At 36.8% G+C, this 12,972-nt stretch overlaps 1 protein-coding gene across 2 annotated transcripts in view; it reads left to right on the top strand.

Annotated features, from left to right (window-relative positions):
* Positions 1-12,972, top strand: part of TBC1D15 (TBC1 domain family member 15) — a 65,790-nt gene that overhangs the window by 42,431 nt on the left and 10,387 nt on the right. For both annotated transcript variants that reach the window (XM_070046453.1, XM_030866256.3), the window contains 4 exons: positions 36-139; positions 1,117-1,211; positions 5,927-6,043; positions 11,511-11,611. In XM_070046453.1, the coding sequence (XP_069902554.1) occupies positions 36-139; positions 1,117-1,211; positions 5,927-6,043; positions 11,511-11,611 (417 nt within the window). The remainder of the gene's footprint in view (positions 1-35; positions 140-1,116; positions 1,212-5,926; positions 6,044-11,510; positions 11,612-12,972) is intronic.

Raw genomic sequence — 12,972 nt, 5'->3', positions numbered from 1 at the left:
TTTACAAATGTGTTTAATATGCATGTTTTCTTCAGGGACTTAGTCATGTGTTGAGAAAACAAGCATGGAAATTTCTTCTGGGTTATTTTCCTTGGGACAGTACCAAAGAGGAAAGAACTCAATTACAAAAACAAAAAACGTAAGTAATGGTCTTTTGTGTGCTCATTAAAGAAATCCAAGTAACTCATCCATATAAAGTGGAATAGACTAGGGTAAGGGAACATATTTTTATTTTCATCTTTTTAATTTAAATATTGTGAGCACTATAGATAATTTCAAACCAGAAACACTTATTAAAGGGACTTCATTGCAGTTACATTAGTGAATATATAGAATGATGGTAAAAAAAATTCTAGTCCCCTTGTATAAACATTTTAAGCATACTAAGATATAGATTTTAAAATATATCTCATTTATCTTGATTCATTTTTACAATTTATTATGAAATTATAAAAATGGCTCATAATTGTATTTGCTATTTAGGTTAATTACCTTTAAATTATTTTCCTGGTGCTCTTATAACATAAACTGGCCTTTTTTTTTTGGAATTGTGTTTCTATTTTTAAGTAATTATCAGACTTGAAAAGAAACACAGACCAACTTCCCAGGTATACTTATTCCCAGTTTGTCGGTCTAACCTTTTATTTAAAGCTCACTTTCAATCATTATGTGTATATTCAAATTCAGACAGTCCTTTCTCTTTTCAACATGTTTGCCAGTCCTTCTAAGACATTTTCACATCAACAAGTTTCTGTAGTAAACTGGTTGGAAAATGGTACTCTCATGTCACATTAAAAAAAAAAAAAAATCTCATAGGTTTGTAATTATTTGGAAACTTTAGTGGCTAAAGTATTTAATGACTGGAATAATTTTAGTTCTGATATTAAGGACTGAAGTAAATGTTTCCTTAAAATCATATCTAAATTATTCTAGTAGTTTAAATAAAGTTTATGACATGTATAAAGTTATTTTATTTTTCCTTTGATTGTAACTTTAAACATTTCACTATCATATTTATAAATTTACATCTCACTAGCACCATAAATGCTTTGATACATTAAATTTGTTTTTTAGGTGTTCAAATAACCTTTTTTGGTATAAAATTGTTTTCTATAGTGATGAATACTTCAGAATGAAACTACAGTGGAAGTCTGTCAGCGAGGAACAAGAGAAGAGAAATTCGAGGTTAAGAGATTATAGAAGTCTTATTGGTAATTTTTTCTTAATTTTGAAAATGCATGAGAGGGTTGCATGGAAGTGTTGATAAGATTTAAGAAATGCACGTATATACTACAGAGTTAGGGCCCAAATGAAAAATCAGAGGCTTGTGGCAAAGATTCTTACCACAGAAATACCTAGAACCTCCTAGGGCAGCCTTCAGAATGTGATTTGGGCACTCTTTCTAGCTGCAAAGCCTCTATCTGGCTCTCTAGCCCTCCAAGAAAGCTGACATTGTTGTGAACTTGGGCCAGATAATAAAGGTTATAAAACTTTCTCTCAGAGAGGAGGAGATCAAGATGGTGGAGTAGAGGATGCAGAGCTCACCTTCCCCCGCAAACACATCAAAAATCATCTACATGTGGAACAGTTCTCACTGAAAACTAACTGGAGACTGGCAGAAAGACTCCTGTGCAGTAAGAAAGATAACACGATATTGAGTGGGAAGGAAAGAGAAGTGATGAAGTTGGGACCTGTGTCCCTGGGAGGAGACTCAGAGGAAAAGGGAGATTACATGGATGGAGAGCCTCCTTGGGGAATGAGTGGTCTGAGCCACATATTGGACAGCCCAGTCCTGGGGTCCAGCAGAGGGAAGATAAGCCCTCTTGGCTGGTTGGAGGGCTGTGAGACTAACAGGAGGGCTGTGGGAAGCCTGGACTCTGCTCTTGAGGAATGTGCACATGCTTTCTTGCTCCTGAGGCAGGGTGGAGGGGGTGGATTGAAGACTGTACAAGTGACTGGTTGGTTTTCTGTGACCGCCCCAGTGCACACCCTGGCTTGAGCTAAGCAAACACCCCAGCCCCGCTTGGAAGATCGGCTGTGAGACACACAAGCAGCTCAGACCTGAAGCAGCATATGAGCAGGGTGGGGACAGCCATTACTGGCACTTACACAGGCAGAACATCAGAAGCAGTGTGAATGTCTGACCCTTGCTGGACCACCGTAGCCCATGCCCCTACACACTCGGAATGCCCACACCAGCCCTTCCTGTTCCAGCACTGTCCCCAGTGGAGGAGATACATGGGGGTGCACACTCCGAGGGGAGGAAGCGAGCTTGGACTTGGCCCTGGCCCTAAAAGGGAGGTGACAGCCACCAAGCAGAGGGGAAGTCCCAGGTCACACCTGGCTCTGGCCCTAGGCCCTTCATCTCCAACCACACCTCCTACCAAGGTGATAGCTACCAGCATGCTCTCAGGAAAGATGTGACCCGTGTTCAAGTCAAATCCAGCTCTCCCTCCAAAGCCACTGGGCACACGCTAACTGTATAGGGGTCCTCCCACATGATGACACCTTTAAACGATTTCTCTATGAAACTAGGTGAAAGTTAAGCAAAATGAGAAAACACAGGAATTTGTCTCAGTCGAAAGAGTAAGAGAAAACCCCTGAAAACAGTCATGAAATAGAAATAAACAATTTACCAGATAAAGAATTCAAAGTATTAGTAATAAGAATGCTAGCTGAAGTAAGGAAAGTAATAGATGAACATAGTGAGAATTTTAACACAGAGCTAGAAAATATAAAAAAAGAATCAGAACTGAAGAATACAGTGACTGAAATGAAAAACACCCTAGAAGGAATTAATAGCAGACTGGCTGATATAGAAGAACACGTAAGTGGTCTGGAAGATAGGATAATGGAAATCATCCAATCAGAACAGCAAAAAGAAAAACAAATTTAAAAAATGAGAACAATTTAAGGGACCACTGGGACAACATGAAGTATACCAACATTTGCATTATGGCGGTCCCAGAAGGAGGAGAGAGCGAGAAGAGGTTGAAAATGTATGACATTTTCCCACAAAACTAGAACAGATAATCCTAAAATTAATGTGAAACTACAGAAGACCCCAAAATGCCAAAGCAATCTTGAGAAAAAAGAATAAAGCTGGAGGTATTATGCTCTCTGACTTCGGACTATACTACAAAGCTACAGTTATTGAAACAGCATGGTACTGGCACAGAAACAGACACATAGATCAGTGGAATAGTATAGAGAGCCCAGAAGCAAACCCATGCACTTACGATCAGTTAATCTACAACAAAGGAGGCAAGAATATACAATGGAGAAAAGACAGTCTCTTCAATAAATGGTGCTGGGAAAACTGGAGAGCTACGTATAAAACAATGAGATTAGAACATTTCCTCATAGCATATACAAAAATAAACTCAAAATGGATTAAGTACCTAAATGTAAGGTGTGAAATCATAAAAATTCCTAGAAGAGAACATAAGCGGAGTACTCTTTGACATAAATTGTAGCAATATTTTTTTGAATCTGTCTCCTAAGGCAAAGGAAACTAAAGCAAAAATAAACAAGTGGGACCTAATTAAACTTGAAAGCTTTTGCACAGCAAAGGAAACCATTGACAAAATGAAAAGACAACCTACTGAATGGGAGAAAATATTTGTAAATGATGGGATTGGTAATTGGTTAATATCCAAAATATATAAACAGCTCAAAAAAACCAGGCAACCAATTAAAAAATGGGCAGAAGACCTGAGTAGACATTTTTCCAAAGAAGACATACAGATGGGCAACAGGCACGTGAAAAGATGCTCGGCATTGCTAACCATTAGAGAAATGCAAATCAAAGCCACAGTGTGATGCTACCTCATACCTGACAGAAAGGCTATCATCAAAAAGACCACAACTAACAAATGTTGGTGAGGATGTGGAGAAAAGGGAACCCTTGTACACTGTTGGTGGGACTGTAAATTGGTGCAGCCACTATGGAAAAGAGTATGGAGGTCCCTCAAAAAACTGAAAATAGAACTACCGTATGGGCTCTAGGCACACGGGCTTCAGTAGTTGTGGCTCCCTGGTTCTAGAGCGCAGGCTCAGTAGTTGTGGCGAATAGGCTTAGTTGCTCCATGGCATGTGGGATCTTCCTGGACCAGGGATCGAACCCATGTCCCCTGCATTGGCAGGCGGATTCTTAACCACTGCACCACCAGGGAAGTCCCTTGATATCATTGTTGATACCTTTTTGTTTTCTGCCTGGCATGTCAGTACTAAATAACTATACAAGAGGAAAGAGAGACAGATAGTTCATGAGGGCACAAATAACTTTTTACTGTGTTTAAAACACCTATTAAGGCAGATATTCTATATTGGCATTATGACTATGTAAATTGTGCTTGAGTTAATAAAAAATAACTTATCATGTACCTCTATCAACTATGATATGAGAATGAAACATTTTGGTGTTTTTAAATAAAATTTGACATTTGTAGCATGATTTTTTGGTATTGCTTTTCCTTGTTTGAAAAATGTATTCACAGTTCTATAGATATATGCTATATTTATATTTATTAAGCTATTTTAAGATAGCTCAACAAAAAGCTAGAATATTGTTCTGCTGATTTTTAAAATGCCCTTATAGAATCTAAACTCATATCATGAGTTTAGATTGCTTTGTTGAAAAATACCTCCTCATCTCTTCACAACAATTATTGAGAATGTTTTCAGATTATTAAATTTAATGGGGGGAGAGGACAGTTATAACTTTTAAACAAAATTGATTATAGAGTAAATTAATCACTTTAAATTTCTTTAAATTATTTTTTCGTAATTTACTGAGGGATTGAAGTTTGGGGAATGCCTTTTTAGTTGTTTCACAAGATGCATCTAGCAGGTATCAGTGTTTATTAATTGAATTGTCAGTACAACTTGAGATACACTCCTGGTGATGTTTCTAAAACTGTTTTTAATGTCTTAAAATCATTTCCAGAAAAATGTGGATTTTCTTTTTTTTTTCAAAATTAAAATAGATTGCTTATTTTATATGTAAACTATTTATTTATTTATTTTATATGTAAACTGAATAATGTATATATGAGAATGAAGAAGTAATTTGTCCTAAAGATGGTTATGGAACATGACAAAGAAGTTGACAGTACTTCTCATAATGAATGAAGCAATTATGAATGAAACAAATCTGTTTGATTACACTTGATTGCATAGTAACTTTTTTCATTACTGTTTTCAAGTAATACTGCCTATCACATGTATTCATGACTGGCATTTTTTATATACATAAATTTATTTTATTTATTTGTTTTTGGCTACTTTGGGTCTTCGTTGCTGTACGGGCTTTCTCTAGTTGCAGTGAGCGGGGGCTACTCTTTGTTTCAGTGCACGGGCTTCTCATTGTGGTGGCTTCTCTTGTTGCAGAGAGCACAGGCTCTAGGCGCTCAGGCTTCAGTAGTTGTGGCTCACGGGCTCTAGGGTGCAGGCTCAATAGTTGTGGCGCACGGGCTTAGTTGCTCCGTGGCATGTGGGATCTTCCTGGACCAGGGCTCAAACCCATGTCTCCTGCACTGGCAGGTAGATTCTTAACCACAGGGTCACCAGGGAAGCCCATGACTGGCATTTTTATTGCTAACTAATGTGAACTATTACTTGGTGTTGGTTTTAATTAATTGAATGTATTTCCTGCTATTCAATTAAAAGATTTCTATGTTTAGATAAAAATTGAAAAATATTTAAAAATATACCCAAGAGGAGGTTGACTGACTTCGGAAAAAAATTCCAAAATGTTACTTTATTGCATATCTGAAATGGAATTTGATGAATTTTTTCATTTTAAAAGCTTGGCAAGAGAGTAAGATTAATAACAAGAAGAATAACTCTGTACTTGTAAGATGTGAGCTTTATAAAAATCTGTTATTCTAAAGGTTTTCAAATATGTGATGATTTTCTTCCTCAGAAAAAGATGTTAACAGAACAGATCGAACAAACAAGTTTTATGAAGGCCAAGATAATCCAGGGTTGATTTTGCTTCATGACATTTTGATGACCTACTGTATGTATGATTTTGATTTAGGTAAGTTCTCCTCTAACATCCTAATTTAAAGATATTATGTATGTTTATTTTAGAATTTAAATTTATTAACCTGTTAGGAACATGTAAATAGTTCTGTGGCCTAGTTTTTATAGGGGTGTTCCACAGGGGACTGGAAACTTAAAAGGCTTTGGTTCCCAAATTGTGCACCAAGGAGCACTGGGTTGCTCATGCAAACTCATGGGGACAATGTGGGATATTTTAAATATTTGAGGGAAATATAGTGACATCTGTAGGACACTGCTCTAACTACTAACTGGAGTAGTTCAGGGTTTCATCATTAGATCACCAGACTCCTTCTGATGAAGTTATATCTTTACAAAGCAGAGTTTTTGGCCTTGCCATGATAAGCAAGTACTGTGTGAAAATAGATGAGGATGGTGGCATCCAATTGGATTCCAAGGTTTTGAGTAGTGTAGTGCCCAACAGGTGCTAAGTTAAATAGGATATAAATATTAATTAAGTTGTTTGGATCTGTTTAATAAATGGAAATTGTTAGTAATATTTTTGAGCCTAGGGGTGCCTTGGAAAACAATTCCTGAGGCACTAAGGGTACTGTGAATTGAGAAAGTTTGGGAACCTTTTTTTTGATAGGCTTATCCCTTGTGAAGAAAAATGCTGATTTGATATTATAGACAAATGGTGCATATAATTATCTAGGGCGTGTGGAGCTTTACTCTCTTTTCTTGGTTAGTCTGTTTTCTACCAAGAATGGATTGGAAAGACTGGGGTTGGTGGTGGGAGTTGGGGGGATTGCATGGGGAAGCGATGCTAAGGGATGGAAAGCCTAAGGAACCAATATTTTAAGGGACAAGAGAACTTGATCCAAAAGAATTCCTTTTGGATTCTTACATGTAAGTTAGGGGAAGATGTAAACTCTGTTGTGGATCTTGAGGCATCAGCCTCTGGTGACAGTAGTTGAATATCACAGATTTCTCTTTAAAATGTGAAATGTAGCCAGTCCTGTCTGTCACACCTATAGTGAGCCTCAAATTGGATTGTTGAAAATATTAGTAGAGTGCTTCTCAGGTTACAGAGTGCTGTTATTACTTAATTTTGATTTCAATTTTGATTCTATTAGAAGCCTTTTGAAGAAGTGGGGAAATAATCCCCACTTTATAAGTAAAGTTATATTGATTTAGACTGTGACTCAGGGTTGTACAAGTAGTAAATATTGGACTGGGGGTAGAGACCCAGGTCTTTATTGCAGCCTGGCATTCTTACCTCTACACATTCAGCACCCTGACCCATTGCCATTTTAGTTTCTGTTAACCACTGTGGGGAATAGGGCTGTCGTCCTAGGGAACAAGAGGCATTGCCCTGTACTCTAAGTTGGTAATTTTGAGATAGGAATTAATGCATATTCTCAGAAGGAGTTCCTGAATGCTCAGTTTTTTCAGGAACTGAGTCCCAGACCAGCTATTTGGATAAATTGCTGTTCCCGTTTGTCTATATTAACCCCACATTCTTTCCAGTCAAATACTTTAAGTTATTTGAAACATACCCAGGGATTTTATTAAGAACTCTGGCCTTGGGAGAAGCCAGGGTAGTTTTCATAAAGCACTGGACCAAATTTCTTGCTTTTTACTCATAGCAAAGTAATCCGGGCTGTAAATTTACTCTTATAGTTGATTCTTTCCTATTGAGTTGTTTGGCTTCTTAGCCCATAGATGAGATGTAGGTGTATTTGTGTTGAATATAGTTTCATTAATAGTGAGGAAGAAGATAAAAATTAACAAAAGCAGACAGAAGAACTCAAGGAAGAGTAATTTTTAGTTAGTGCAGACACTATATCTAAGTTGTTTCTATGGGAGGTATCTTTTTTTTTTTTTACAGTGTATGTTCATAATTTGATCCTGAATAAGCAGTAAAAGGTTAAATTATACTCAAAATACTGTATGTAAGAAGGCAGGAGAGTGTCTAGTTAAAAAAAAAATGATTTCCACCTCTTAAGATTTAAAAAAATAAAATTGATCCTCTAATAACCGAATAAACTTCAGTTAACCTGGAATGTTCACCTGTATATAGATGAAATTTTTTTTTCTCTTTAAGAATGTGTACGCTAGGATGGTAAGGAGTTCATTTCTCACACCTCCACACTGAAACAACTTTGCTATGAAAATAATTTTGGGGAACTACTTCAGAAATTGTAGTAGTGCTGATTAAGATGTACATCAGTCAGCACTAGTGCAGAATTTGAGCATCACTGAATGCTAATTTAAACAGCTTTAATCTTTCTTTAATTAAAAGGAATTTGTACATTAATTCCACACCCACAACTCATGACATACCCCAAAGAACATCATGTATAAAATAAAATAGATTAAAAGCAACAAGAATATGAAGATTAATTTGACTGCTTGCTTTAACTAAAACTTTATGGTAGTGATCCCATATGAAAGCTGAAGACTTAAAGGATTAAATTAGCTTCTTAGAAATTTTTATTCATTATAACTTTATAATAAAGCACTTCCCCCCCCCCCCCCCCAGAGGAAAGGCGCTTTGTAAACCTTTCGAACAGCATGCTTTGAAATATTTCTGTTACAGACTGTATGTGGTCAGACCCAGGAAAGTGGTACTCTTTTCCACTTTGTTGAATTCACATAAATTTCCTTCATGCTTTAATTGGTTTAGCTTTTATATTTGTCATTGCTTTCACTGTGTCATTGCCATGTAGGAAAGTTCTGATGATAACAGTCTAGTCTTCCTTCTAACCTACTTATTCTTTATTAAAAGTGTTGTATTAGTCAGGGAAAGAATAAAGAAAAAAAAAGGTTTCTTATAAGATACTGGCTCATGTGATTATGGAGACTGAAAAGTCCCACAGTCTGCCATCTATAAGGTGGAGACTCAAGAAAGCTGGTGGTGTAGTTTAAAGACCTGAGAGCAGGAGAGCCAGTGGTGTAGATGCTAGTCCTGAGTCTGAAGGCATGAGATCCAGGAGCACTGAGGGCAAAGCGCTGTCTCAGCTCAACCAGCCAAGCAGAGAGCAAATTCAGTCTTCCTTCATCTTGTTATTCTATTCAGGTCCTCAGTGGATTGGGTGATGCCTCCTCACATTGCTGAGGGCCATCTGCTCTAATCAGTTCACCAATTCAAATGCTAATCTCTTCTAGAAACACAGTCACAGATACTCCCAGAAATAATGATTAACCAGACATCTGGGCATCCTGTGGCCCACTCAAGTTGACACACAGAATTAATCATGTCATATGTATTATTTTAAAAAAAGCATCTGTAATAAATTTGTATAAATGCTTACATTTAGATATCATGTCGTATGCCATTTTTTCTAGCACTTTTCTCTAAATGTCTTGGTAACTCCATTGTTTGGTACTGTAATAATTGGATACCTGCCACGGGAACCTAAGTTTTTTTGTGTGTGTGCTAACGTGCGTAGAGACATACTTTTCCGCAGGGTGTAGTGTAGACATAGTGAGGTTGGGAGGGATTAGGCGTAGCAGTAGATGGTATTGTAACTGAAAGTGGGGTCCGGCTGCTTGTTGCTCAAAAGCCAATAAAGAGGCCAGGTTGGTGGAAAGGAAAGTTTGTTTTGTTTTGGATACTGTCAGTGTGGGGGTCGGGGGGTGGTAAGGGCAGACGTCTGTCCAGAGGCCGACTCCCACCACTGACAGTCAGTGGGCAAGAGCTGTTATAGACGGAGGGAGGGGGCTACGTGCAGAAACAGCACAGTCAGCTCTGACAGTCATCTTGAAATTGGTCATCAGTGGTCTGATCAGCATCATCTTGATTGTTTTAGGTACAGTTAATCTTCAGTTCTAGGGTCGGTTTGTTTCCATTTCTTTGAGGCCAGTTCTCAGAATTGTGGCAGCTCATGGCTGCAGCCTGGTCATCATGTAGTTAACTTCTTCCACCTGCTGGGGGTTTCAGTTTCTTTAAGACAGCTCACAGGATATGGCTCAGAATATTATCTACAGCCCTTAAGAAGGAACTAAAGATCCTTGACTGCTTAATGACTGAACTATTATTATTTGGTCTCCTTTGACTGTTTTCCTTTGTTTCAGCATTTTCTCACTTCTCTGATTAAACTTATTCTTTGGCTAAAGTTTTTCCACAGACAAAAGGCAGGTTGAGGATGTGGGGTGCAAGGACCGTAGGGTCCTGCTCCATTTCAACAGGGTAGAGGCTAAGAGCAGATAGAGCTAAACTTTTATGTGTAAGGAGATCCTGAAGTGAACTGTCTCTTTCTGTTACACTTTTAATCTGAGTTTTCTCAAGAGACTGGCTTACATGCTTCCTGGGGTCATTTTTAAAGTTGTCTTCCAGAATAGGAAGAGTGATGTAAAATTATGTATAACTGCAAGCAGAAGTATCCCCTCCCTTTTAAAAATGTATACTGTTTTAAATGGCTTCATTGCACACAGATATTGGTGAACGATAAGAATGTAAGTGTTGGTCCTGCGAATGAAAGACTGTATGTTTTCCACAGACTTCCCAAGCTATCACTGGGGAAAAAAAATCTCTATGTAACTTTAATGAATGTACAAAAGTTACCAAAGTTGAATGATATGTATGTGAAAAGGCTTAGTTAAGAGCTCTTGTCCCTTTGTGGATTCAAGAATCTGTATCTTAAGTCTGAAATCTAATTGTAAAACAATTAAGAAAATTGAGAATTTTATAAGATGGAACTAAAAAATAAGACATTTGACATGGTCAGGTGAAAAGCAAAACTAAGATTTTTTGTTTGTTTTTTAAGTGAGGGGCCTGATTCTTTAACTTTCCAATTTTTCTTTTAATGTAACGCTGCAAATTAGTGTCATGATGAGAAATTATAAGAGCACAAGAGAAAGGTGGTTAAGATGGTAGCTTTAGGTACAAAATATTGATTGGATTAAATAAGCCCATTTGCTAGCATTGGTTGGGTCTAGAGTAACAGCAAAAGGAAAAAAAAAAGAGAACATAAATACAACCACTTAAAAGAGGTAATTTTGTTGTGATTCCTTTTGGGTAGATTACCAGTGTCTGGTTGATAAAGCAGTTGGACCCTTTTTAGTTCTTATTTTACTGGGCTTATTCATTGTAGTTTGGTGGTGGTTGACTACTCTGGCCTTGCAGCTTTCTTCCCTTTGACTTTTTTTTTTTAATATTTATTAAATTTGATATTCCTCTGGGTTTCCCTTCAACCCTCTTCTTTATCATAATGCTTTTGCACATTATTTTTTAATAATATTACCCTCCCTTGATAATGATATCTACACTAAGACACATACTAGCAGTTATGTATCTGTTGACGTCTCAGTACAAAACAACTCACCTTTCTCACCTGATTGCTAGATTTCCTCCTCATTGTTTACAAACATCAGTATCGACCAGTTTCTGAAACCAAGAAAAACGATGCAGTTTTAAGTGAAATGGTGGTGGTATGCACAGATGGATACATAAAGCTTAGGTTTTTAGAGATATGATTAGTTTTTTCTGTTCTTCTTAGGATATGTGCAAGGAATGAGTGACTTACTTTCCCCTCTTTTATATGTGATGGAAAATGAAGTAGATGCCTTTTGGTGCTTTGCCTCCTACATGGACCAAATGGTAAGGTTCCATTCCAAACTAATTCTGAAAATTTTAGTTGCATAATAATCTTATAAGATTGATGTTTATATTTAGCCAATTATGGTAGAACTTAAAAAAACTGCTCAATGTTGTTTGTTTCTTTTTTAAATAGCCTTTTCAAGAGGCTTGGAAATGCTGGTATTGTTTTTAATACAAAAGGTAGATAGTAAGTGCCTATAGAACAGGAATAATCAGGATTTAATATTGGTAAATGCTTATGATCTGCAGAAGAACCATGAGTCATTATAGAATATTGATGAAATAGATGATTTCAGTTCTTGTGAAGTAGTTGAACTTTCATATCATCTGTTTCAGAGATAAAGCTTAGTCATGCCAAGTAATATCCTTACCTTTTGTGAACATTTTGTATTTTGTCATTATAGTGGCTGATTTTTCTCCAGATGTGTTTGAACTATTTGTAACGTTGACAGCTTCTTAGTTTTTTCTTAAGCATGCGATTATTAGAGTTGAACTGTGTCTATATATACATATTATTATAAGGAACATTTTATCTATTATCATTGGTACATCTTGAAGACAGAGTTCTAGGACAATAGTACAGTATTAACAGGAAAATAGAACAGTCTTCTCAAGTAATCTATTAGAAAGGGGGAAAAAAAAGCAAAGGGGCTAAGAGCATATAAAAGCATATGAAATCCAAAGACCTGACTACATAGGTCACTGTACTGTTTCAAAGTAAAATAAATATACTTGATGCTGGGCCTTGATGGTTGGATATTGAAATGGCTTGCTTGCAAGGGAATAAAGATTTGAATATGTAGTCATATAAAATGTTTCCCTGTAGTGGAGAGTCTGGGATACAGATGTGAAATTTTTTGATTAGTTCTATTTTTTGATTACTTCTATTCTTCCTCTCTTGCTTGCCTGTTTTTTGTTTCCCCTTCTAATTTGTCCCAATTTTATCTGTTTCCTCAAGTCTCTTATCCATGGTTCCAACTCATCCTCACTTCTCCTAGTTCTTTTCCATACTTGATAAGATACCATGAATTAATGTTTTTGGATTATTTGGAAAGATTATTAATTGCAGTAATATGGTAATATCATAGTTTGTATTCCTTACCTTTTTGATTGATTGATTGATTTTACCTGCCTTCTTAGTTCCAATTACTCCCAGGTGCTCTAGAAACCTGAGGCATTTGTTATAAAGGTCTGTACAACTGATAACTAATTGTGTAGAAACTGTTGTCTGCTTTCCTTGTGTTTTTGTTGTTTATCCTCTTTTCACTAGAGCTAGTATGCACCTTGATAAAGGGGTCATGTCTTTGTTTAACTAGTTCTCTGATATGCTTCCAGAATTTTCCTAATGCCTGACATGAGGT

The sequence above is a fragment of the Globicephala melas genome, chromosome 10 (assembly GCF_963455315.2).
Source record: "Globicephala melas chromosome 10, mGloMel1.2, whole genome shotgun sequence".
Lineage (NCBI taxonomy): Eukaryota > Metazoa > Chordata > Mammalia > Artiodactyla > Delphinidae > Globicephala > Globicephala melas.
This window is presented reverse-complemented; position numbering and strand designations above follow the sequence as displayed.